At 34.8% G+C, this 27,829-nt stretch overlaps 1 protein-coding gene across 1 annotated transcript in view; it reads left to right on the top strand.

The window, feature by feature from the left end:
* The window catches only part of Ugt8 (UDP glycosyltransferase 8), a 62,327-nt gene that overhangs the window by 15,907 nt on the left and 18,591 nt on the right, over positions 1 to 27,829 (top strand). Inside the window, exon 2 of the mRNA XM_028760491.1 lies at positions 4,198 to 5,021. Coding sequence (XP_028616324.1) covers positions 4,200 to 5,021 — 822 coding nt within the window. The 5' untranslated portion in view covers positions 4,198 to 4,199. The remainder of the gene's footprint in view (positions 1 to 4,197; positions 5,022 to 27,829) is intronic.

Consider the following 27,829-nt stretch of genomic DNA (forward strand, 5'->3'; position numbering starts at 1 on the left):
GTTATTTCAGAGTTCCCAGCATATATTTTTCATTTTAATTTAATTTAATTTTTATGTGTATGGGTGCTTTGCTTTCATGTTTCTCTAAAAACCACAGTATGGTCATGGTGCTCTAGAAATGTAGAAGAGGGTGTCAGATCTCCCTGGAACTGGAGTTATAGACAGTTGTGAGCTGCCACATGGATGCTGAGAATCAGACTTGGGTCCTTTGGAAGGACAAGCAGTGTTGCTAACCACTGAGCAATCTTTCTAGACCTTCCTCCCCACTTCTTTTCTTTAAGGTGGGAGCTAACTGATAGTACAGGCAATACCCTTCTAAATGGTGTGTTCTCTTCCACCCCAAGCTGAGAAGCTGCTACTCTGTGACAGGATATTTACTTTCAGTGGCTTATTTGCAGATAGCTACCCATAATTTACTTTACTTTAGAACACCAGGTATTATTTTCTTGTGAAAGTAATAACCATAGAAATACAGCTGGGTTTTATCCATTATGTGAGTGGTGTGTATGTGTGTGTATGTGTGTGTGTGAGTTAGTGTGAGTGTATGAATTGGATGGATTTATGCATGAGTGTGAACCTTTACCCTCTCTTTATGTAGCAGGATAAAGTGGATTCATTTACTAGGTGTTAGCCTTTGTCAAGTTCTTACCTTCTCAACCTTATTTCATAAAACCAGAGCAACTGTCTTAGTGTACATGAAGTAATGCATATATATGTGTATATATACATACACACATGATGTATGAATGTATGTATGTATGTATGTATGTATGTATGTATAGGAATTACAAGGTCAGAGTTATAAGGTGAGCCACTTGCTTGATTTGCTCTGGATTTCCCAGTTTTAGCATTGAAATGTCCATCCCTTGGGGACTCCCTTAATTCTGGGAAGACCTTGATGATTCATCACCCTGGTGCTATAGACAGAGACAGTACAGTGGCTTGAGAGGGCAGCTTAGCTCCTCATAGACAGTAACCTGGCATAACCAGAGAGGTATGGCATTTCTGGCTCTAAGCATCTTTGTAGTTACACTTTTCCAGGTTTACTCGTTGGAGTGCATTTGTCTGGAGTACTAATAATTACCACAATCTCATTCCACATAGGAGGCATGTAAGAGTGATAACTATTAAGGCAAAAATTGGAAATAGCACACAGTGTTTATACTCCTGTAACCAGAGCTCTTAGGGAAGAAATCTGGATGCTAAAAGCCCCAACATGCTGGACCTGGCCAATGGTCCCGATACACTAGTTACAGAAACAGAATTTTAAAGCAGCAATATGTTCAATGTAGTTATGTTGAGAAGAGAAACTAGTAAGAGGGTACAGTGACCCTCTTTTTTGAAGAAGCTCACAGGAGCATTAGATTTAGAGAACAAGGTTCTTGCCCAGCATTGTCTCTGATCAGGTCTTGAAAGTTGATCTCAGAAAGAAGCTAAAGGGATTCAGGTAATGATTACTTCCATTTTGGGCTGAGACTGTCAGTCCTAGACCATTGCTTCCACTTTATTTGCGAGGGGCCTTTATTTTATACAGGGATAAAATGACCAAAAGATAGCAATTTAGCCAAAATAAGGGAGACAGACAAAACAATAGTAAGAATATTGGTTTTTCTTCTAGTTTCACTACTTGTGGGCTCCAGTGAGGAGTCAATAATTTTTAGCATTAGAGGTTTCTAGACCTTTGCTTCACTATATCTCCTGTAGGAAAACTACATGACTATGTGACTGAAACTAGATACTGAGAAATACTCACTTTCATTGTTCTGTCCATGAGCCAAGTTGAAGTAGAGAATGTTATTCCTTGAAAAGAGAACAAAGGCCATGGTCGTTCTCTTATGTCTCAGTACAGCATCTAGCACATCTCAGAATGTTTTAGTGAATTTTCTGCTGTTGTGATTGAGTGTAATGGTTATTCTCTTGGCTGTTTATAGCAGTGCTGTGATTATTGTAGTTACTTAAGAAAGAAAAGTAGAGCCTCTAAACTCAAGGAAAAGCTCTTAATTGTCAGCAACAATGTGACTACTGGCTACAGTCACAGCTCTACACTGCTTCGCTGGAGTAGCCTTAGGAGTTGTCTTCAGAAATATTTAGTCCGGTGAAGCTCGGCTATTTGACTTTGCCACAGAAAATAAATTTAGGACCAGTCAACATGAAGTAGGGTTAGAGTTTATTAGAAAAAGATTTTAATATGATATAAGCACATGATTTAATAGGTGCCAGAGAAAGGGTAAGACAAACCCAAGTGTGGGTATGGGCTTTTGGGGGAGGCATGTTTAAATGCCTTTACAATAATCATATATATGATTTGAGTGGCTTCTTAAGTTATCAGTTTTGCTTTACAGCTCCATTCAAACATGGTCTGGTATAATTGTTTGCTTGCTGTTTTGCCTGATGTAAAATAAATCACTATTCTTTTCAATATAAAATGTCAAGGGCTGTCATATGTCATTGGATTTGTTGTATCATAGTTAATCTAGAATCATGGTAATTCTAAAATCCTCTGAAAATGATCTGAAATCATCAATTCTAATGCATGAATCAACCAATACTTAACTCAAGGTGTTTTGAGGAACATGAAATTTGTAAATGCCTATAGATATGGGATTTAGTACCACATCATGTTTTGTAAATAAAACCTACCTATAAAGTTTTATTTAAAAATGAACCTTAAATTATTATTATTTATTCCTGTCTCTTATATCTGAAGTGAGGCCATGGTAGATGAAGGGAATGGGAGAGGGGGGAAATGGTGACCCTCACTAAGGCACCGAGTGGGAAAGCCATAAATAGAGAGAGTAGAGGCCATATTATCCCCTCTCTCTGGGACTAAGCCTCAGATTTCTCCAACCCTGAGGTCCCCTATCACCTGAAGTCCCTAAGATGAGGCCCAGGGCCCCTTACCTTCCTCCTAACATATTATATCATCACTTTAAAAATAGATATAGGATCTTGCCATCCCTTCTTGTTTGGCTCTTCCTGACACTGTTGAAAGTACCTGGGCAGCTGTGCAAATGGCCATGAGAGGTATATGAAGTGAGGAGAGCACTGGGCCCCTGAACCCAGTTTTAAGGAGGAGGAGGCCCCTGAACTCAGTTTTAAGGAGGAGGAGGGGTCCAGGCCAAGAAGGGGAAATAGTGCAAGGCAGAGCCCAAGCTGCATTGGGGGTTCAGCATTCAGCAAGGAAGGGGTGAGGAGTAAAGATTCTTCCCCACCTCAGGAGTGGCTGTGTACATAATGGAGGTGGACTCAGTCCTAGGCAAGGTTGGAGGCAACTCCTTTTCCCCAGGGGCGAGTTGCCTAGCCATGTTCCCATGATGGCTGAACACACATAATGTGCTTATTTTCAGTAATGTGGAGAAAGACTTTGTACTTACCCTGTTAACTAGAAAGGGTAGGAGAAATGTCTGTCTTAAAGTGTACATCCCTCTGACTTGAGGTTGACACTCTGTTTGAAGGTGGCACATATACAGTATGGTCTAGGACATATTCATTCACCAAACCCTTCTTCAGTATGCTCTTGGACTTTTCTTTTGAGAGTCATTCATTTGAATGATGCCTGAATTAACACAATGCATAACAAATAAGATGTTATGTAAATACAGACCATCAGAATATTTGGTGTACTTAGAAATAAAAAAAATATATACTAAAGGTCATTTTACCTGTGACGTAAAATTCTACAGAATTTTTGAACTACTACTTAATGTTTTTTGAAGTGTGACCCCTCTTGGAAACCTTTAATCACAATTGAGAATACTACCATTAAATTAAAATGATTTAAGTAACAATTGTGTTCAGATACACCTGGAAATTAAAAATTGCCACTCTTCCTGGAATTAACATGACATTTATTAAGAATAAGAATTTATTATTACTATTTTATAAGTAGTATTCAAAGAAGTAATATCAAGTGTCTTTAGGCTTTCCAGAAGTTATTGTCTGAGTAAAAATTTTTTACTTTACTGATAAAGTTATATATTTTCAAATTGGTCTTAATATGTATTATGTTTCAATTTCTTCCAATTCTGTACATAATAATATTGTTATTTTAAGTGAAGGCTTTTTTGAAACACATATTAGGCTAATGTTTTAAAAGAATTAGATCATTAGAAATTTTGGAAAATACAGTATCTGTGATTGTTTTGAATGGCAAGCCTCTCTATGATGTTTTAAGTCATTTTCTGGTTGTCTTTGCAGCTATGAAGTCTTACACACCATATTTCATGCTCCTGTGGAGTGCTGTTGGAATAGCAAGGGCTGCTAAAATCATCATTGTGCCGCCAATTATGTTTGAAAGCCATTTGTACATTTTCAAGACGTTAGCATCAGCCTTGCACGAGAGAGGCCATCACACTGTGTTCCTCCTCTCAGAAGGCAGAGACATTGCCCCATCTAATCACTACAGCCTCCAGCGATACCCAGGGATCTTCAACAGTACCACCTCAGATGCTTTCCTGCAGTCTAAAATGCGGAATATTTTCTCTGGGAGATTGACAGCAGTTGAACTGGTTGACATACTGGATCACTATACTAAGAATTGTGACATGATGGTTGGCAACCAAGTCCTAATCCAGGGTTTGAAAAAAGAAAAGTTTGACCTACTACTGGTTGACCCCAATGATATGTGTGGATTTGTGATCGCTCATCTTTTAGGCGTTAAATATGCTGTATTTTCTACTGGCCTTTGGTATCCTGCTGAAGTAGGAGCGCCTGCTCCTTTAGCTTATGTCCCAGAGTTTAACTCACTTCTCACAGACCGCATGAACTTCCTGGAAAGGATGAAAAATACTGGCGTTTACCTCATATCCAGAATGGGGGTTAGCTTTCTGGTTCTTCCGAAATATGAGAGGATAATGCAGAAGTACAACCTGCTGCCTGCAAAGTCTATGTATGACTTGGTTCATGGATCCAGCCTATGGATGTTGTGTACTGACATAGCACTGGAGTTTCCAAGACCCACCCTGCCTAACGTTGTATATGTTGGAGGAATCCTAACAAAGCCGGCCAGCCCATTGCCAGAAGTAAGGTTTGCTGAACTCCTTGGTAATTTTTTTTTTTTTAACTACAAGGGTCAATTTTTATTCTGATAGAAAAAGTATTGGTTAGTATCACATTAAGAGCCCTCTTTATCTGTGGATCCTTCACTCCGTAGGATTCACATGCTTTGAGTGAGTGTATCTGTAATATCAAGAGGCTCTCTGTCCTGTGGAGTCAACATACTACATAGGAACTAGATTTTTTAAGCAATAATATAGTCGATGAGTTGAATATACTTAGCTGTGTAGTTTTAACAAGCATAATTTATTTTGCTTTTAATTAAACACTCTGTTCCTCACAAATAGTATGCTGAAGACTATGTTTAGTAAACTCAGTAAAAATTGAAAGAATAAAGGTACTTCTCTGGCGTTCAGAATTACTGATTTTTGTACAGCATTAAAGAGAGCAGTAAAACATATTTATAATATTGTTTTTACCTTTCATCTGGAAGGTAGTTAGTAAATGTTTTCATTGTAGTTTTTAAGATAAACAAGTCAGAGCAAGCTAAAGTATATTTTCTCTGAAAAGCACCTGTTGGGAATTTATAACTAGAACATTTCTATCCTATAGTTGAAATGACTATTAATTTCAAAGTAGGAAAACAGCTGATTTAAATTAGTAACAAATGTAACATGCCCTAATGTAGTTTAATTTCAAAGACAAAATTAATGGTACTTTAAAAGCATCCATCTCCTCAAGCCTGCATTTTTTGCATGTCAAACCATCAACAAAATTCATTGTTCTTTAGAAATTTCTATTCCATCCTACTTTGTTTTAATTAGCTACTTAAACTAGAATAGGTCACTTACATATGAATTAAAAATTTTTCTAAGTTCAGAGTAGCTCAGTGTTTGCTACCACTTATAACAGTATTAGAGCTTATATAATTTTTTGGTCTCATACCTGAAAATAGACACCTGCACAAATGATTAGTTTCCACTGTAGACTGTAATATAAGTCTCTCAGGCCCTCAATGAAGAGAAAACCCAGATTGTCTCCTGTAGGGATTACATAGAAATGATCCCTAGGTAGTATTTTCTTACAGTGTAATCAAGTAACCGGAATGTAGATGTGAGATTTTCTGATACAACCATTTGAGTGATACTTAAGAGATTACATGGTATAGTCCATGTGACATGGAAGCCCAGAAATATTGGCTTCCTGTACAGTAGAGTGTTAGCACCTTGAATTGCTGAAGCCACTGGAGTGTCAAGGGCAAAGCTGCACTCTTTAACAACTGTAGAGGATGAGAATTAACCTTAGCTTATCTCAGCCATTCATGAATTTGTTTGACTCTGATTTCAGTCCTTAAACATTCCCCTGCCAGAGTCACTTTGTGACCTATCACTCTTCTTCCTAATGATAAAGTCAGGTCTTAGAAGTAGCTTCTTGAGGATTTAGTGAGCAAATCTGTCTTTACCTTAAGATGGTCATTTATAATGTCACAGATGTTGCTTTGCTCTTTCCAGAGCTTCATCATTTCCCAGTGAGAACAGCCCATCACTTTTGGTCTGAGTACTTTCTCTCTTTGTCTCCTCACTCTCTTGATTAGAGAAAGATCTGCTGATTGTTCTTCCCCCTCTTTCAGTTTCTGTGCATATTTCTAGAGTTGCATCACATTTAACAACCAACTATAGGTATGCAAGACTATTTTATGCTGCCTTTTTTGTGTGCATTCTGTATTTATTAAAATATGTACATTTTTCAATAGTCTTATTGTTACTACCTTGGTTCCCTCTGTTCATTCATATCTTACTAGCTTGAATATTGCATTTCTTTTTAAACTTAAAATAAAATTACTTATTTTATGTGTATGAATGTTTTGGCTGCATATATGTCTGTGTACTATATGCATTAATTACAGATGATTTTGGGAATTGACTATGGTCCTTTAGAAGAGTAGTCAGCACTTTTAACCACTATCCCTAGGCCATCTTGTTTCTTTTCAAAACCAATTTGACTGGATTTTTTGAACCTTATTAACATATTAGTCAAAATGTTTTTAGACTTAACTTGTTAACATTAGCTGATCTACTTTATGAGCTCATCGCTTCTTTTTTTCCTCATTGAGTTTTCTGCAATGATTATCGTGAAATTGTGCTTCTATTTAGCAGCAGCTTCTTGTATCTACTGGTTTGGTTACACATACAGTTGAACATACACAGTGTACATTATATACTGTTACATGATTAGTAGCATGGAAGGTTTAGATTCTAAATGCTGGATTAGTTTTTCAGTGTACCATCTATAGTATGAATATTTTGACAAATATATATCTTACTCTTTTTGGTTCTCCTACTCTGTTGAAATTTTATATGGGTATAGAATATGTCTTCCTACTGAGCTTTCTGTAGTTATGTCTGAGATAAGCTATATAATAGTGTTGTAAAAGTTAATGAGATTTTCAGGTGTTTTTAGGGTTACAGGACATGTTTATGACACTAAAACAAGAGGGTCCAGCAAACAGCTGGTGAGAAATGTTATCTAATAATAACTCTCCAGCTGTTGATTGCCTTAGTATTTTAGATTGAGAACATATTTGATTTTCTAGTTGTCTGGAAATGACTTGACACTAAAATTTGAATTTTGTAACATGAGAGGAAGAAATAGAAAAAAAACTTCTAAAAGATGTTATTCAAAACTTCTATTATGTTTGAGTATGTAGAAATTATTGTGAATGGACCAGTTCCATTCAGTAAATTTTTCTGTCTTCAAAATACAGAGAAAAGACAGAATAATTTATTAATATGTCAGAGAGATTTTAAGAGTTTGAATGGCTCATTGAAAGTCAGAATCTGGCAATCCACTTGTAGTGTCAATTGCTGTGTTATTGATTAGTTTGTCAAGATGACTATACCCTTTGTGACTCACATTATTATTCCTTTACAGATGTAATTGTGTATATAGATATATACACAAGTGTGTATACAGATATATGTATATCTGTATATAGATAGGTGTTCTTCTGTCTTATTTGATATCAATGGTTTTGAGTGCTTAGTATGAGAATCAGTTGAAAATATTTGTACTCCTACATTTTAGAGATTCTATTTTGATTGTAGATACAAAATTTTAATAATAAAATGTTGTGTTGATATAGTATGAAGAAATTGTTGACCTGGAAATCCAAGTTATTCAGAAAGTTAGAAATGTGGCCAGAGAAACCACTTCTGATATACCATCAATGCCTGGCTGTCCACAGTAAGGTTGTAAAAATCTGGATTAAGGGGAAGACCATCTGGGTTAGGTCACATCCTCGCCCAGGGTTATCTACTGTTATTATGAGTCAGTAGAAAACACGGATGCCAATTTTCTAAAAGATAGTTTACGTTTGCCTAGAAAGAGGTCTTTGAAGAGAACTCTACTTAACTGGGCACTTTAATATTAAGTATAAATGAAATAATGACATATGGAGTGGGTACAGCTTGTAGTATTTTTATTGGGTGCTATAGATACGTTTATTTAGGGAGTCTATTATTAACTTGAAATGTTTCCTATGACAACTTTATATATGTTTTATCATTGGAAGCAGTTGTTTAGCTCTGCCAGGCTACTAATATTTGTCAATTTTCAGTTTCTACCATACTGAATTCTAGTAGCATCTAACTATTCGACCTTTACTGTTAGTTTGACAAATTTTGTGTTTCTTTAACATGAAAGTGAATACTTCAAATGGTGTCATTTTTGTACCCTGAATATGTGAACAGTATCAGACTCTCAATAAATGTTTTATATTAGGTGAAGCCAGTAGAAGTAGCTGCCAAAAGATAAGATTATTCATCTGATGACTCAGTGTTAAAGAGTAAAACCACTGTCTGTTCCAAATTTAATACCTACATATTATTCTGCAAAGCAATTAAAACTTCCAGACCAATTTATTTTAGTGAACAAAAATAGATGTACTAATGATTTTGATTGATAACACTCAACTGATGAACTAAAATGCTTCTCTGCTCATTTGGGATACACTCAGAAAGAGGGTTGGTAATGAAAGAGACCTTTACTTCCTGTCTGGAAGGCTGACTTTAGCTGGTATGCTGCACTTTAGGTACACCACAGCATTATTTTATCTCCAGTTAAAGAATATTACTGTCATCTTCATTTGACCAGTTCTGTGGATATTTTTAAGTTATAGAAATACAATCATGGAGAGGGCTACAGGAAAGAGATAAGAACGGAATGTCAAAGACAGGATCACGATGCTCCCCTTATTGTTGGCACCATATGCTTGCTCTATTTTTCATATATCCTCATACCAAGCCAAAGATTTCTAATTTTAAATTAAACTAGCCACTGTCAGTCAGTTTGATACATTTATTTCTTATTGTATGTTCTTAAATGAAAAGAATACTTTATTTTTTACTTTACATATTAAATAACATAATAGAATATTGCAATAGAGTTTGACACACAAGATAATGATATATTTTAAAATTTGGTTACAAAAACACAAAGCAAGTATTTTCTAAATTTTCTTAAATAGGTCAGTGTGACAACTGTACTTAGTAACCAGTCTTGTCTAATTTCTACTGTACTCATATTCGATCCAATTAAAGAAAGCCCAAATTTACAATGACTGCCTCACAGAAATAACACATATTTGATTATTTTAGAATGCAAAGTGGTTGTTTTGCTGCTTCAGTACCAGAAAGTTGGCTTCACATATCCACCAAAGAAAGGAAGGAAGGAAATGATAGAGTTGAAACTAGGAAGAATAGCTTTAGACTCTCTTTCATAGCTTTTTTCATTTCCTTTCTAAATTTTAGACTAATGTGTGTCCTTCACCTTCAGCTCATATTTTAACAGAGAGAATAGAGTAAGTGTGGGCTCGTGAAAGATGGGTACTACCAAAGGCTAACAACCTGCCTTTTGACTGTGTTTGAGGAGTGCTTTATACTAAGTATCCAAGTACTATTCAACAATATTGTACCAAACATAAAAGTGCAAAACATGAAGTTTTCAGTAGGTGATGGTCCATTGTTTTAATGCCATTGTTGCCATGTCTTCAGCTTTTTTAGTGTAAAGACAGCAGTATCAAACTAATGGACTTTGGTGGTTGACCACCACCCATGGCGGTACTTGATGGTGATACTGATGTTCTTACTATTGCTTTACTAAGTTGTAAATACTGAAGCATTAATTACTTCCTTTTTCCCCATGGTAAATAGCAGAATTCATCTTAGGATAGCAATGGAATTGCAGGGTAAAGTGTACATTTCTATGGCTTTATTTTTATGCAGTCTCTCTGATAACCTATATCAGTTTTCTTACTGAAGTAGAAGGGAAAAATACCAGTAAATAGGAGTCATTGTCCTTAGGCTCTCCAGAAGTGACTTCATAATGAGCAGAAACTAAAACTTACTAGAATAACTTTATGGGAAAGTAATGGCACTGTGCTTCAGGGAGCTAGAGTCTTTAGCTTCTGAGGCTTGATCTGTGGTTTTTAAGGCTCCTCTCTTCTGGCTCACACATGTCCATTTTCCCCTTTCTGTGCCTCTCAGTCTTGACGGAGCTGAGGTAAATTTTATGTGGGTTAATTATGCCTTCATTGTAGATAGGAATCCTACCCAGATTCTCTATTATATTCAAACTCTGATTATTCTAGTCCAGAAACCTTAGAAATAGCAAATATAGTTCTTTTTACTAAGTTTAAGGTTGCAGGCACATTAGCCAGTCCAAATTTACATTATGAATTCTGGCATCCATATCACATGTGGTTTTGTGGTTTTGTACTCTTTGTATTCTCATTAACTCTTAAGTATTGGTCCCTCAGAATTCTTTGATGTTAATGTCAGTACACTAGTGTAGGCAACTTACTAAGTATGGGGAGTTCAAAAAAATTGTTCAGGTTCCCTGGTGGTCAAAAGCTGTTGGTAGGGGAAGACAAGCTACTCCTTGAGAACCACTAGTTCTCAATCCATGTAATCTCTGTATTTTAGGCATTATACTGATTTTGTATTTAGCATTATTTCTGCTACAGATTTTCTTTGCTTTCCTATACCAAAATATTTATATATATATATATCTAAATGTCAACACCGTAACCCCTTATTTTATTTATTTATTTATTTATTTATTTATTTATTTATTATTTTTTTACTGCACTCTAAGCTTCTGACCTTAAATTCTACTTTACAGGGCAAAGTGTAAATTTTTATGGCTTTATTTTTATTCAGTCTATGTAGATCCCTATATCTGTTTTCTTTCTGAAGTAGAGGGGGGAAAAGGCCTATAGTTGACTTAGAACTTATTGTGTAGCCCAAGGCAGTCTCAACATTGTGATCCATTTGCCTCAGCTTCTCGAATGCTGGGTATATGGGCAGGAACAAGCATACCTGGCTTGCCAAAGTATAATTTATAAAGCAGCGTAGGTAGCTATGTTGGAATCCTTTTTATTGGGAGATTTGAGTATTCTGATTCAGCCAGAGTTTAGTTAATTACTTGGTTAACAGAGTATACATTATAGAAAGTGCTATGAGAAGTGAGTGTTGAGATCATAGTAAGACAAATAAGCATGTCTTTCCTTGTTGTGAGAGAGGCCACTGGCTTAAATGTAGTGTCTCTTATGGCTTGGTTTTGATAGGAACCTAAGGAGAATTAATATGTTCAGTTATAAGAGGGAAACCAATTGTCCTTCATAGATACTATTTTCCCTTTATTTCCTTCTAATTTTTTTACTTAACTACTTGGATCCATAATATAGTAAAATAAACTTACTGACGTTGACCTGATTTTATAGTTCAGTGAATATAGCAACTGCTAAATAAATACCTCTGGAATGGAATAGCTTTGTATACAATTAGAGAAAGGTCCATTTTATAATAGTTAAAGATTTTATTTATATCACCTTTTAAGAAAACACTAGAATCTATCTTTTTTTAATTTTCCGGAAAGAATAATGGATAATAAAAATCAGTTTACATTTGTGGACTGAATTATTTTATCTCATTTATTTTAATTGCATAATTATATATATGTATGTGTTCTTATGTGGGCGTGTATGCACATGCTGTGCTGTATGTGTGAAGGTGAGAGGACAACTTGTATGACTTGTTCTCCCCTTCCATTGTGTGTATCCAGGTGAATAAGCTCTGATTACCAGGGTAGGTAGCAGATGCCATTACCTGCTGAGTTGTCTCACCCAGGCCTGATTTATTCATCATCATCAAATTGTAAATGAGTCAGTAGTGAGGCTTGAATTATTGTTTTGTCTGTTTTTCTTAGTTTATGATTTGTACAAGACAGTGACATGTTTACAACATCTCCATATGTCATATATGTAAGAACTCCCCAGTCTTAGCCCATTGTTACCCACTCCCCCCCATCCTCTGTCTTCTTTTTCTAATTACTTTTTCTTGTCTATATTTTTGAAGCTTTTTCCACTTTAAATAAGATGTAAAAAAGAACATTTTGAGCACCTTCCATACATTCTTATTTCTGGTAGTGTATTGTTGGCAAGGCAAAATTATGGATAGCTTCAATAGTTTTAGTCATAAAAAAGCTTGGAAGTGATAAAGAGAATGGAAAACCACTGCTTTATAATTTGTATATTAATGAAGCATATATTATATATATATATATATATATATATATACATATATATATATATACACACACACACAATAATTAGAAATGGCATTGATTTGTTAAAAACTAATAATCATTTATTAATTGATCAACATCTAGGCTGTTTTCAATATCTGGCTATTATGAATAGAGCAGCAATGAACATAGATGAGCAAGTATCTCTCTGGTAAGATATAGAGTTTTTTGGGTATTTACCCATGAACAGTATAGGCGAATCTTATGGTCAGTTCAGCTTATGGTATAATTTGTTTTATTGATCTAGGCCACCCTGAGTAGGGTAAGATGAAATCTCCAAGTGTTTTTTATTTATATTTTCCTAGTGACTAAAGATGTAGAGCCATTGTTTAAGTGCTATCTTGGCCATTTGTGTTTCAACTTTTGACAAGACTCTCTTGGTTTACTTCAGTACACCATTTTTACATTGGATTGTTTGTTTCCTTGATGGTCAGATTTTTGTTGTTTTTTGTTTGTTTGTTTGTTTGTTTATTTTATATACTAACCCTCTGTCAGATGTAAATTATAAAGATTGCCCCTGCTTTCTCTATGCTACTTTTCTGATCAAATTATGGTGTCCTTTGCCGTGCCAAAGCTTTTGAGCTTCATGGGATCCAGTTTATTAACTGTTCGTCTTAATGCCTGTTCTACTAGGATCCTGTTCAGAATGTCCATTTCTTTGACAATGAATTCAAGCCTATATACCCTACATTTTCTTTTGCCAAATTCAGGATGAACTCAGAAAGTGATAGTGCACACAGTCTGCACAGGCTCCAACCAGACAAAAATCCTATCACTGAGAAGGAGGCGTGGACACCAAATTTCACCTACAACCTAGAACTTACTTGCAATTAAAACCTGCAAGGAAAGGGAGAATCCATTTTCTCCAGAGGGTATACCTAAATCACCTTCCAGGGCAGGCTCCATGTCCAGGAGTAGTTGGCTAGCTTAAAATTTTCTCCATGGTTATTTGTATGCTTTTGTTTTGTTTGTCTTATTTTTGTATTTTTTTTCTCTTTTTGTCTTTCTTTGAGAAAAGGAAAAAAGAACCTGAAATTGGATGGATGAGGTTGGATGAGTTGGGGGAGGAGAAGAATATGATAAAAATATATTGTATACATTTTTTAAAATAGAAAATAAAGTAATTTTTAAACCTCTAATTACAAGCTGAAACCCCTAAGTTAACTAAGAAGACATTACATTTGGAAAAACAGGTATGCACCAAATTCTAGAAAACAATTTCATAATCTAAGTGTTTTACTGGACTTCAAGACAGAGGGTAATCCAATTCAGTAACAGTGAGTGATTTCAGTACCTCACTTTCCCCCATAAACAATAATAAATGGAGAAACAGAACTAAAGAACGTAATACATCAAATGGACCTAACGGGTACCAATTGAATATTAAACCTTAAGCTAAAGAGTATACATGTTACTAGAGCCCATAAAAGTTTCTCTAAAACAGACAATATATTACAACATAAAACAAATCTCAACAAATTTAGAGAATTTGAAATAACTGAGTGCATTTTCTGTGACCACTATGCAATTAAAGAAAATCAATAGCAAAAGAATCCCTAGTACACTGATGTCCATAGGTTTATGGGCATCCTACATATCAGATATATACATTACAGTCCTTAACAATGCCCAAATTACATTTATGAAGTAGCAACAAAATATTGGTTGGGATCATCACAACATGAGGAACTGTGTTAGAAGGTTGCAGCATTAGGAAAGTTGAGAACTACTACTTTGTAGTTTCACAAACTCAGAGAGATACAAACCAAAGCACAGAATGACGGATGTGGTAAAGTGATAATAAAGAAAGAAATAATTTTATTTTTTTTACAACACAAAGGAGTGTTTCTGAGTTTTTTACTGAAATTAGATCTTAAACAAAATTTTAGAGGAGCTGGAGAGATAACTCAGTGATTAAGAATAGGTACTACTCTCAGAGAGAACCCAGATGGATTTCCAGCACCCACTTAGTAAAACATCCCGTAACTTCAGCTTCAGAGAATCCAGTGTCCTCTTCTGGTCTTCAAGGGCACCTGTACACACATTCTGCATACTCACAAAGACACACAGATATACAAATAAATAAAAATAAAGATCATTCTTCTTAAAAGAGAATTTTAAAACATGAGAACACATATGAAATTTAGTTTTTTCTTAAAAAAATTATATCTCATCTTTGCTTAATAGAGGTTTTTTAAAATAAGATTTTGTAAAATACTCACGTTTTTCTTTTTAAAGCCAAATTTCAGAATATAGGGAAATGCTTCTAACTTTTTTAAAATTTTATTTTATTTTGGTAAATTTTAGATGCATATGTAATTTTTCTAGTAGTTATTTATATTTAGTTTTCAGTAAAAAGCTTGTCTATGAGATTATTTTATTTTTAGAACAGTAATTAATGTGATGTGTAATTTGGAACCACTTGCTATTGTAAAGATACTATTTTTAACAGCTGAAATGTGGTAGCCATTACAAAGAAGAAAGATAAAGAGAAAAGAACTCACTTCTGTACTAACACATGTATGGCTTTTTTTTCCCTTTCAGTTGAATGCCCAAGCCCCTACTCTTATTTTTCAAAGTAACAATGATGTTTTAATATAAATGATATAGTTCATCACACTAGATTTGCTTAGGAATAAATTTAAGAAACACTTTAAAATTATGATCTAATGGAATTCATACTGTGATTTTGTTTATTTGCAATGTCAACAGAGTAAGTTTTTAAGCAGAAGTTATATTCTATTTATCCCACATAAGTTTTTAACTGAGATGAAAAGTATTACATTAGCTTTATTCACATATTGTATATATAATCTGTACTTACATTCAAAACCCCAGGTCTTTCAGCTGAATGGGGCCTTAAAGCTTGTACATCCAGTATTTGACTATATTGTTATTCCTTTAAGACAGCAGTATTAGGCACCACTGGTTACTACCAGTTGAGGCTTCACACAGCTGTGTACTTAGCATTTAATCATGCAAAGAATTGCTAATGAGAAAATCAGACTGGACAAAGCACACCCAGTGAATCTGATACAATACCATTTTTGTTTGAGAAACATAAATAAATAATCTTCACACATTAGGGGTTTCATTAGTAAGTATTTGTGCCTGGTGTGTAAAGTAGACAAATGTTAACAATTTATTTTAACCTGCTATTAATAATTTATCACTATAATCCTTTCATAGAAATCCATGTTCTCTTTAAAACAGAACTAACCTTAGCCGTATTTCTGTCTGTATTTGACCTTTACCTTTAATATTCTAATTTTCCTTTCAATGGTGTGCTCCTTTCAATGCATGTAAAGTATCTACTGGTCTTCTCCCTTCCATTCTGTCACTCCTAGAGAGAGCCGTGATCCAATAATCCCAGAGTAGCAACCTCACTCTAGTACCTTTACTGTGTCTCAGCAGCCAACTGCTGCATTGTCCTTTCCTTTCATCAAAAGCACATCTCTACCCTTGAATGCAGTAAGTTACAGCAAAAGGAATGGCAGTTAAATTCATGATTGCAATATGGTAAGGGCTCAAAACAACCTAATGTATTACCTTTCTAGAAGTAGTAAATATTTTATGCTGAAATTTGAGTTTGAATGACAGTGAGGTGTTGAGTCAGAACAATCAATACCAGCATCGTAATTAGGCTGAAAGGTAAATGGTAGGCGATGGTGGTTCAGGAAGATTAGGTAGAATTCTTAAGGTGTCCTCGATGCTGGTGTTTCTCTGGCTGATTACAGGTGAGATTATCCCTGCAGTAATTGGAATTTATTGGAGGAAGTAAATTCTCAATTTATGCAGTTCATACTTGAATCATTATACATAGATACAGTGCATTTGACCAGTGGGGCTGACTTTCCGTTTAAGACTTGAGAAAAAAATAAGCCAAATACATGAGAAGTTAATGTCTGCAGAAAAGACTGTTGTTAGGAGTTTTTCTGGAACTTGGCCTTTGTAGACTAGCTGTGCTTCATTAATTGATACTGCCTGACCTGTGTTTTATAAACAAGAGTGGGATTAACTTGGGATGCATGAGTTTGAGTATCAGGCCTGCTACCAAGAACTACTTTCATTTTCTTAAAAGTTTCTAGACCAAGTGGTCTTCATAATAAAAAAAATGCTGATTTTGTCAATATTTAAAGCATTAGTTGTAGATCAGTTGACGTGTTTGTACTTAGAAGTTTTATCGCATTGTTATAAGAATGAAGGAGTACCATAGTGCTCTAATGGCAATCAACATTATTATTTAAATGAATATATAGTATATGCTCAATGCAGATAAGCTGTATTTTAAACAACATTTAGTGGAAAATAATCTAGAATTTAGGTACATTTCTCCTACTAAGTCCAATAACAAACCTTTGTTTAGAACTCTTATTTGGATTACAACTAAGAGCTAAAAAGTATGTCTAAACAATATTGCAAAGGCTAGAATAAATGTTACAATATTCAGGAACTAGAATTGATATCCTTGACTCACAATAACCACATTAAGCCTTTTCACTGAATTAGTTTGCCTTAATTATATATATTCTAAAGATGTAAGCTATTTTATTGTGAAACCCAGGAAAGATTAAAACAGCAACGATAAAAGGTGATATGATGAAGGCAGAAAAGGGGACAACTTGGATTCAGTTTAACTGTCAGAGAAGGAGAGAAGCTCCTCTAGAAAAACAAAGAAAAAATATACATGATTTGAAGAGACAAAGGCCCTTGGGCCATTTAGTATCATTTAGTATCATAGACCCAGAGCAAAGCATTAACCACAGGTTATATCCTTAACCTTGGAACTCTGGGCAATCCAGGAAGAGAGCACAACACACTTTCTCCAGGGCCTCCTTCAATAATAGGTTGTAGTAGTTACTTTTTTGGGTTAATGTGGCAAAATATCTGACAAAAACAACTTCTAGAAAGAAGGGTTTGTTTTTACTCATATTTTGGAAGTAGACACCACTGTGGTGGCTATTGGCTTTATGGCACCAGTTTGAAGCAGCTGACCACATTGATTCTATTGTCAGGAGAGGAGAGGTGAATGCTTCTACTCAGCCTAATTTCTCCATTCTCCTCCAGTCTGAAGCCTCAGGCCATGCAATGGCACCACTCCCCATTTAGAGTGGATATTCCCAGCCCAACTAACAAAATATAGAAACCCCAACACAGACCTTACCAAGATGCCTGTTTCCACTTTATGATTCTAATTCTCATCAGATCAAGGTTACTGATCACACAAGCTTCATGGAAACTGAAGGATCTAGATTGTAGCAATCCATAGAGGCTTCATACTTAGATGAAGAAATCCAGACTCACTCATCAAAACAGGTCCAGAGTATTCATCTGCAAACTGAAACTAGCCTTTAGAATGTTTCAATCCTTTTTATGTATATGGCCATTTTGCCTACGTGTATGTCTGTGCAGTATATTTATGCAATGCTTGTGGAGACCAGACAAGGGCGAGGGATCCCTGGGACTGGAGTTACAGATGATTGTGAGCTGCCAAGTGGGTGTGCAAACCAAACATGGGTCCTTAGCAAGTGCTCTCAACTACTGAGCCATTTCTCAGCTCCCTCAACAAATTATTTTAATGCCAACTTTATCCAGCAAAATATTTTAATACCTATGAAAGTAAATATTTTATGATTTTTTCAAATATCCCCCTATTCATAAGCAAAGCAAATGGTAACGATGATAACTGTTTAATTATTTGTTTATTATGGTGGTTCTTTCTTAGAAAAAAATATGTGCTAATAGGTTAGAGAGTGGTTTAAGGTTTAAGATATTTTCTGGAATAAATTCTTGGTGGAGGACTATTACAAATGCAAGTATAATTTTTAAGTATCATCTTTATATTTTTTCATACATTGTAAGAAATTGAAACAATTTTTAAAAAGAATAATAAGCTAAAATATATAGCCTTGTACATTCTTTGTACAAGATTAATAATATATATATCTTAAACCTCTAACATTTTTCCTGAGATCATTGAGTATGCATATGCATAAAATGATACATAATTCTTGCTTTAAACAGTAAAAAACAGCCTCCAGGTATGCTTTTGATTATGGTAATTAAGCCATACAATAACATTTAGAAGATCTGAAATAATTTGTTTATTCAGTACACAAGCTCTATTGAAACAAATTAGTTTTGTTCTGAAGAATTTTAATTCTGATGAACAGGACAAACAGTGGACTACTAACATTAACTGAAGTTTGGAAGCTATGTGACATGTTAATCATGAGCAACTGAGAATAAGCAGGGATTATGATGTTTTTTGTGAGGGTCCCAGGATGTTCTCAGTAATACTTGTGTCCTTGACTTCTGGATCTGAATGGTAGACAAGCATACTAGGCTAGACAACCTTATCACAAGATCTCAAGTAGAATAGTAAGGTCTTTGTAGGGAGTTGTAACAAAAATAATCCAGCCTGAGCGGGTCTTCGGGATGTTGCTATATCCTAACTCATTCCATCTTCTCTATAGTAATTCATTGAAGTCCCCATGTACAACATTCAGCCATTTAAAAACTCTCTCCCATGACAAAGAGTAAGGGATTTTTCCTGCTCCTCTCACGGCTGACATCTTAGTTCATTCTAACCTTTTTCATGCTGAATAGTTTCTATTTTATTAGAAAGTGCATCTTTCTCAGTAGCTGATATTTGGATTTTAATGCTGTTATTTGGAAGATCTTAGTTGGTTTCGGCTTCAATGTTTCCCATCTTTCTCTGGTCTAGTGTTCTCCTCATGTATCTCTTATTGTAAATTTTCTAGCTTCCAATCCATGGTCACTGAGGAGTTCCAAGCTCTATGTTGAAGGTGATCGTCCTCAGGCTTCTACATATACAAGAAAATAGCTAGTCCTTGTATACATCCTTGCAATAGTCTGTCTCTTTCAATGTTTGCTGAAGGCTTCCATATGAAAGACTGCTAGATATTGAGAATACAGAATAAGATGCCTTAGTGCCTGAAGTTTCCAGAATGTGATCTAAACAGTTTCTAACACTCTAGGATTCAAATGCTGGCCTACTTTGTAAAGAGAAACAAGAGAAAATAAAAGGTAGCTGGCTCTAGCTCTCTTCTACCTTCTTTACTAGACTCTACTCATTTCAACCATCCATTAACGATCAGCAGATACATATTCATTGTCAGCCAACAGTCCAGATGCCTTGGCTGAGCGAGGAATTACCTACACTCCTCAGAAAGGTCTGGGGACAGCCTACTATCTCCAAGCTTGGCTTTATGGACATTCTAATGGCCATGGCTCTCTTGGTTAACACAATGCCACTTACTAAACCTGAAAAAGGTAGCTTCTGGGATTTTATTAATTTTTAATGAATTTGTGTCATGAACTTCCCCCATTTTTTTCGCTTTATATTTCTGCTCTTTTAATATCTCTTATCCTCCCACCCCCAGCCCTCAGCATCTGATTTATTTTTAGAATTTCTATGAACAGAGACTGCTTGGTGCCAGCGTGAGCATAGACTGACACAGCTCACCATGAGCTTTAACAGTAATCTCACTGTTACTAGTTGTACATCATTGCAAGGATATTTTATTTTCTTGGTCTACAACGCGTTTATCACTGAAGTTAGAAAAACAATTCTGTTGTAAAAATAGAGAAGATGAGTTCTGTTGAGTGACTGGCATGGTGAGTGTTCTTTCTATGACTGACAAGTAGCTTCTTTCCAAAACAGAGCAGGACAGTCACTTAGAAGAAGAAAGCTGGCATAGGACTGTGTTCTGCTGGGTTTATTCATGCACATCATACTATTGCATTTTCCATGTCACTGTTAAAACATCATAGATTGATAGTTCTTAGAGGAGAATTCCTTATGGTCCTAATTCCAAAATAGGCTTGGGAATGGAGGGTATACATTTATAGTAACTGACCTAGTAACATCAAAAATTAAAAATTTAAGTGTTAAAAATATAACTTTACTCCAGGTTATATATTGACAAAATTTCTTTAAGTTGAAAATATATCTCAGAAAATATAACTAAAAAATAGGCTATACACATCTTGAAAGCAAAGCCCTGGATGTTGTGACAGTTTATTCATTGATCTCACTATTAGAGTAATTTATTTTCAAGAGTTCTGATAAATATTAGAATGTTATTCAAAGAACCTGACAGGCAAAATCATAAATTTAATAGATGGTAGTACTTGAGGTAAATTAATTTGTAATAAATTTTGTCAGTTGATAATCATGGTACAACCCTCACCCACTACCCACTTTTGGGCAGTATAGCGTTATAAATAATGTTACTTCAAAACACAATGTGGTCCCTCTTGTTTCAGTCCAGATCCATAACTTAACTTATATTGTATAAATCATAGATTCCAATTTGCAGGGTAAGGAGAAAGTTACTTTATAATTTAAAATATTAGACTTGGAAAGTTATACTATTTTAAACACAGAAAAATAGTCTCTAGTACCTTCACATCTCAATGGATGTCAGATTCAAGTTTCTTCTTACAACAATTTTAAACAATTAATTGTATTCTATGTTTCTATAACTTTTCTGCCCCCTTAAGAGCCTTGAAAACAATATATGCCTTTTGAACTAAAATAAATATTTTCTTTATCATACACTAACATAAGTCAAGCAGTAACTTTAATCCAGTTGCTTACAAGCTAAATAGTTGTGACAGGATGGGCAAGTAAATTGAAGTTCTACTTACTGAAAGGAGGTGCTGAGTTTACTCAGCTGCCGATGCTGGGTAGGTGATTCAACAGCATGCAGCTGCTCAGTCAAGTGAAAGTAGAGGAAGCAAAATATTTACAGCTCAAGATGATATAATGATAGAATTAGTAGAATAGCCTTATACTGAAGAGAAAACATCAGTAAACTTCCACACACTAAATTATAATCATATGTACATCATAATATTATGATACTAATATGTATTGGCCATACCATTACATATTTTGGTTATAACTTACTCTATTTTGTTATGTAAACTGCAAAGCATTACCATAAAGTAGACTTTCTCTTTAAAGGATGGGAATAACACCTTTTTTTGTGCTTGTTATTTCAGTGTTATTTTATTTTGTGTGTTTGGTCAGAATCTGAGGTTAGAAACTGTCAAGAAATTGCTAAGAGACATATTTTTTTCTGATTTGTTTATATAAAATAATAAAAATGATGTTTGGATACAAAATTATGACAATAGCTTTGTATACCATTAGACTTTCATATTCAAAAGGATCAAAATCAATGGTTAAAATATATTTTGGAATCTAATAATTATTAAGTAGTAGCCAGTGATAAAACCTATGAATCACTTGACTTTATTTGGAATAGGCAAGAGTGTCATTGACAAACAGCACTAAACTCTGCAATGGCAAGAGGTTGTAATGTCTCTGCCTCCTATGTGGTTCTAATAAACAGAGAGCATATGAAGCTTAGAGGAAAATATTATACTACATGTGAAGTTAATAATATTGAAGGGCTTTTAGGTAACATTAATTTAGAGTATGATTCTCTATTCCCTTGTGTATTTCTGAACTCTGTTCACATACATACCATGTACTCAGTAAAATCCTATTAGTGAGTGGATACATTTATAATTTTTGCCAGTGTGTCAGATAGAGAAACATTGCAAGAGTTTATCAATTTCTTCCTGTGAGTTATAGCTTCACAGGGTTTGAGGGACAGAAGAGAGAATAGTACATTTCCTCCAAAGAACACTTTACGGGAGAATTGAGTGTAAACACTCATGAATGCAAAGATAATGTTCTTTGTCTTATTTAATATGAATAATAAGAAATATTTCAGGAGATTCACAGTGGATCTCAAAAAGAGAATTAGCTCAGAGATGCCTTTAGTAGATGCACTTACATTTTACTGTTTGGCAAAATATATAGGTAAGGTCCTAGAGTGTCAGCCATGTGCTCATTGTCCCCATGCAGTGTATTCTAATCATTCTTACTGCTATACTTTAAAGTTTCCTTGCTACTTTTGAAGAAATAAACATGTAATGTGATCCTTAAAAAGAGCTTTCCACTACCCAGTTTCAGTGGCACATACCTATAATCCTGGCACTCAGCAGGCTGAGGCAGTAAGGCTGTGAATCTAAGGCTAGTATGGCCAACAAGGTAACTGTAAGACATTGTATAATAAATTAAAAGTAAAATTAAGTAGAGATTCTCATGAAGTTTATTAGTGACTTAAAACAAATGTGCCATTTAGTGTGAAAACGTCCATTTATTTTTCTTTTTACTAGTAATAAAAGTTGATAAAAAGAAAACTATGTGAAATTTACTAGGAAAATGGTAGCTCTTCATTTAATTGCAGTGAATGCATGCATACACTATTTGTGTTGTACAAAACACCTCAGCTCCGCTTGGCTGTGAGATAAAAGGTGCAGAGCACAGCAGAACTGCTGTCCTCCACAGCAACAGTACAAAACACCATTGCTGCTTTAATAGTAGTTTCCTAGCAATATTTTTTATCACTTAGGGTTCTATGTGGGGAGGGGGAGGGAGGGGAAAAAGAAGGGAGAGGGAGACAGGTCCTAAGTACATAAATATAATCTGCTCAGTCTTTATAATATTGCTTATATATATGTTTTCAGGGCTGACCACGTGGCATTAGCTAGCCAGTTAGTGTGCTGTTATTACCTGGAGAAAACTACTTCTCCAGTTCCTACTTCTTTCTTTGTTTTTGTATGTTAATCCTCAGATGGTAGAAAACATTTTATGGTTCTTAATAAATTAGCTTAACTATAACAGTAGACTTTCTTTCGTTTAATTTTTAAATTTTATTTTATGCCTAGATATTTTGCCTGTGTGTATTTATGTACACTAGATGCATGTCTGGTGTTTGTGAAGGTCAAAAGAGGGAATCATATATCGTGGAAAGGAGACAACATGTACAAGCTCCAAAACAAACTTGGGTATTGTGTAAAAACAACAAGTAATCTTTACTGCTGAAGCATCTGAGAGGACATTTTAAATAGAATAGCTAGTAGATACTAGTTTTGCTTGCCTTTTTTCATTCTGGGAAGAGTCTGTAGCATCAACTTAATGGTACCTTTCATTTGAGGCCTTTCCCTGACTAGTCTGAGATTTTCCTTGTTCTAGTCCCTCTATTCTTCATTATGTAAGTAGGATGGAATGCCATTGCTACATATTTGAATCTACTTTGAACAGATCAAAGTGACACATCTATGTGCAAGGAAGATAATGTATATCTTGTCTGTCTGTAATAAGGAAGTAGTATTTAAATGATTTATATGCATTTTATAGAGCAAAGGTCTATATAAAATAGTTTGTTCTTCCTCATCCCTCCCCTCTTGTTAAGTCAGATCCAGAGTGTATAATGAGATTTTTTATTCAGGTTTTGTGTAGTAGTTTAAAGGAAAGATATTAGTTTTTAAATCTTGCCATTATGGCACAAAAGTGAGAATTACCTATGTATAACTTAGTTCATCATTTCATGCATCTTTAAAAAATACTTAGAAGGAACAAATTTTTAAACTCCAGTAGCAGTGTAGAAAGTAAAATAATATATATGGATTAAAGCAGGACAAAAACACAACAAAATAAGTCAACTAACCAAAAACAAACAAACAAAAAACAAAAAAAAACCAAAACAAACAACAAAAAATAACCAACCAACCACCACCACCAAAAAAAAAAAAAATGCAACCAGTAAGTAGAAAAAGAATATAAATGCATTATAGGAAACAGTGGTCGTCACTCACTGCAGCAGTGGCAGAGTTCCTCCTGTACAGCATTGTTCTTTCTTCATTATTGTCGGTAGGGAACTTTATTCTGATGAGAATTTTTAAATGGTCTTTAGATTGTAGAGTATATGCTCACACCAGCATTTTATAAATAAAGGCCATTGTCAAGAATTTAAGAGATGTACATCTTCTAATGGCCTCTTTTTAGTTGCTGACTTGCGTTGATCAGATGGAAGGGAGTAATGGATGGATAAGCCAGACACCATGGCTGGGAGAATCTTGCATCTCTGACTGACTAGCAACCAGGATGTTTCTTTATTTTTACAGATTCTACAAAAGAGACCACCTTCATTTCAAAAGAAATACCGATCATATAATTTTGTTGCTAGATAAGTGTTACAAGTACAGGGAGAATAGGTATTATCAATCTCAAATCATTTTAGACTGTGTGAGTATTTATGACATATGACATTCTATTCTTCAGGAAAGATAACCATTAAATAGATAGAAAAATATCCGACTCCATCTAGATGAGTTTCCAAGCCTTGAACAATGCACAGTGGTTGAAGTACAACTTGTGAGAGCCTGGCTTAAGAGTTTGAGCTCTCCCAGGCCGCAGGCTGACTCCTTCTAGTAGTCATTTGTTTTCTCTTTGGTTTTTAGTTTAAAGACCTCACTGGAGCTTGCTAGTGTTTGTATGATTGGCAAATTTTTATGTTTTATATTTTGTATCTTTTATATATATTATCAAATGTTGTTTTAGGCAAACTAACTTTATTATTAAGTTTTTATATTTTGGGACAGTGTCCTATGGACTACATCAAGGAGAAAGCCTGTAATCTGATCTTTTGCAAAATCTCTTGTTTCTGAATTTACTTAGAGGCAGGTGTGCCAAAAATTTTGGGGTATTCAATGGGTGTGTGTGTGTGCTTTTCACAGTGCCAATGGCAAGGGAGACTCCTGAGTAGAGCCAGATAACGTTACTTTTCTGATAGCAGAAATAATTGTCTGAGGAAAAACCATAAATGAATCACAAGGTAAAATGTTCCCCATAAATGCAACTTGTAGAGATCAGAAACCCAAAGTGAAGGACAGTGGCAAAATCAACATTGGGCTCATCTTTGCTGGACTGTATCAACAGCTGTGCTGGCTTCATGGTTCTCTCTGTGTTGTACTAGTCATGGCTACATGAAAACATGCTGTTTTTCCTCCTCTTTGAGAACTGTTTTATATACAGTTACTTAAATTCTATGAACAGTGATTTATGCAGTGGGTAATGGTTCAAAATTGTGAGCTATTCATTTAATGCAATAGTGTTTTGGACCAGTGGGTTTTTAAACTGCACTTGATTGGTATGCAGAGATTTTCCCAAGATGAGTTCACAGCAGAGATTATACCCAGAGGAATTAGGCATTAGGATCATTGATTTCCCCTGCCCAGGGGGCCAAAAGATTTGTAATGATTAGCTGAGTGGTTACACTGACTGCTTTTGGAATTGTGTCATACCAAAGTAGACTATAATGTCACCTGCATGGTGTCCTCTGGGACCATTGCAGTTCAACATCCAAACCCTTATTTGTATGATATATATTTTAAAAGCATACATTCTCTGAAACATTCTCATTGTTGCTCCCTATTACAAATTTATGAAGTCATTTTTACATTAAAATATATGCTCTTAACTTTTAATGAAAAGCATACCTAATATTATGATTGGGTTTTTTTAGTTCTATTGCAGTTGTTGTCCTGGTGGTACTTTCTACTTCTGTTAGTAGAGTTTTAAATCTATTTTGAGGATTACTCAGTTTTCAGAACGTGTTTGTCAAGTAAGGGGGTCCAAAATGAACTCATTTAATAAATTCAGGGATTTTTAAAAATTTTTAAATTCTCTATAAACTGCTTTTTCACTAGTCATGCTTATTTCTTTCTTTGGTATAGCAAAACAGTTTTCATGGATATGTGCATTTTCTTTCTATTTTACAGCTCTTCCTACAGTTGTACATTGTACATACTTTTCTTTTCTAAATAGTTCTTTTAAAAAAATCTACCACCACTTCTATTCTAGTGGCATAAATTTCCCTGCTTAAAATGAACCTCTCTAAAACTTGTAAGTTTGTTTATCCTGAGGACTATGCCTCTGTCAGAACTTGACAAGACCTTTAGATCTTTACTCACTTATATTTTTATCATAGATATTAATTTAGAGGAAAATGGTGCTTATTCTTTTTTTCTAATTTTACATTCTAGTGGATACTCTCCTGAAATGAGGTATATCAGGAAAATTTATGAACATTTAGTGCTATAGAGATTTTCAGGTTTTGATGGATTTAACCTGTCTTAAATGAGAATATCTAAAATGTTCTTCCAGAAATGTTGCTAAAACTATTTTTCTCTAGTCATGTTTCTCTGGTACCAATGATGCCAATTCATTTCTTGGGAAATGTGACACAATTTCAAGATCAGAAACAATTAAAGATAAGTGCGTAGGTACATAGATATAAAATGTCTGTTCTCCCATTGTAATGCTCCAGTTAGTAGTAGGCATACCTCAGACCCTCAGATGCTTGCTGCTAAAAAAGGAATTTGTCTAGTGATGCAGAGAATGTGTTTGTCACTGGTGCCTTGGAATGTGGTAGAGAGAATATGATTTGATGTCTAAATCTCTCGTGTCCTTTGAATTATCAGTTAGCTTCCAGTAATACCTGAAATACTGGAATATAACTTAAATTATCTTAAATTACCAGATATAGCAGTATTATATGGGGTAAATGAATGTTGATTTCTGGGGGAAGGGGAAAGCTTCAAGCAGAACTTTAGAATGAATTCTTTAATTAGTTGGTAATGTATATCCATCTACAAAAATAGATGTTCTATATAAAAGTTAAGAAAATATAAGACAGAAGACACATTTCGGATTAAATTTATTCTTAATGCCTTGAATTCAAGAAAAATATAGTCTCCAAAAGGATATGATGTATGTAAATACTATATAAGCAGTTCATGTCTGAATAGTGTCATATGTAGCAAAGAGGAGAAATGAAGAATGCATGATTAATCTTGGCAAAATCAGGTAAGCACTGATACAGTAGGTAACATGAGAGCTGACCTTGAATGATCTGTTGAATCTGGATAGATGAAAGTCCTCTCATGTGCAGAGAAGCTGTGAGCAGAGCACTCACGTTAGCAAAACCAGAATAAGCTAAGAGAGTGGACGGTATGTAGAATAAGGTGTACAGATTGTGATCTTTGGATGACCATCAGAGCTTTAAGTGTTCCTATGAAATAAAAAGAAGTATTGAGAACTTGAGCATCAGATGAGGATTAAAGATTGATAAAACTTTCGAACATAATGTTTTAGATTGGGAAGTGAACTTTCATGAGACGGCCCAGGAATAAGTTAAGGAAATAGGTGAGAGTACCCATCATTATAATCTGCTCAAAGATTTCTCCCATAGAGTTCTCTGCCTTTGGTAATAGAATATAAGAAGAGACTAATTCACATTTT

The sequence above is a fragment of the Grammomys surdaster genome, unplaced genomic scaffold (assembly GCF_004785775.1).
Source record: "Grammomys surdaster isolate TR1022 unplaced genomic scaffold, NIH_TR_1.0 126531, whole genome shotgun sequence".
NCBI lineage: Eukaryota > Metazoa > Chordata > Mammalia > Rodentia > Muridae > Grammomys > Grammomys surdaster.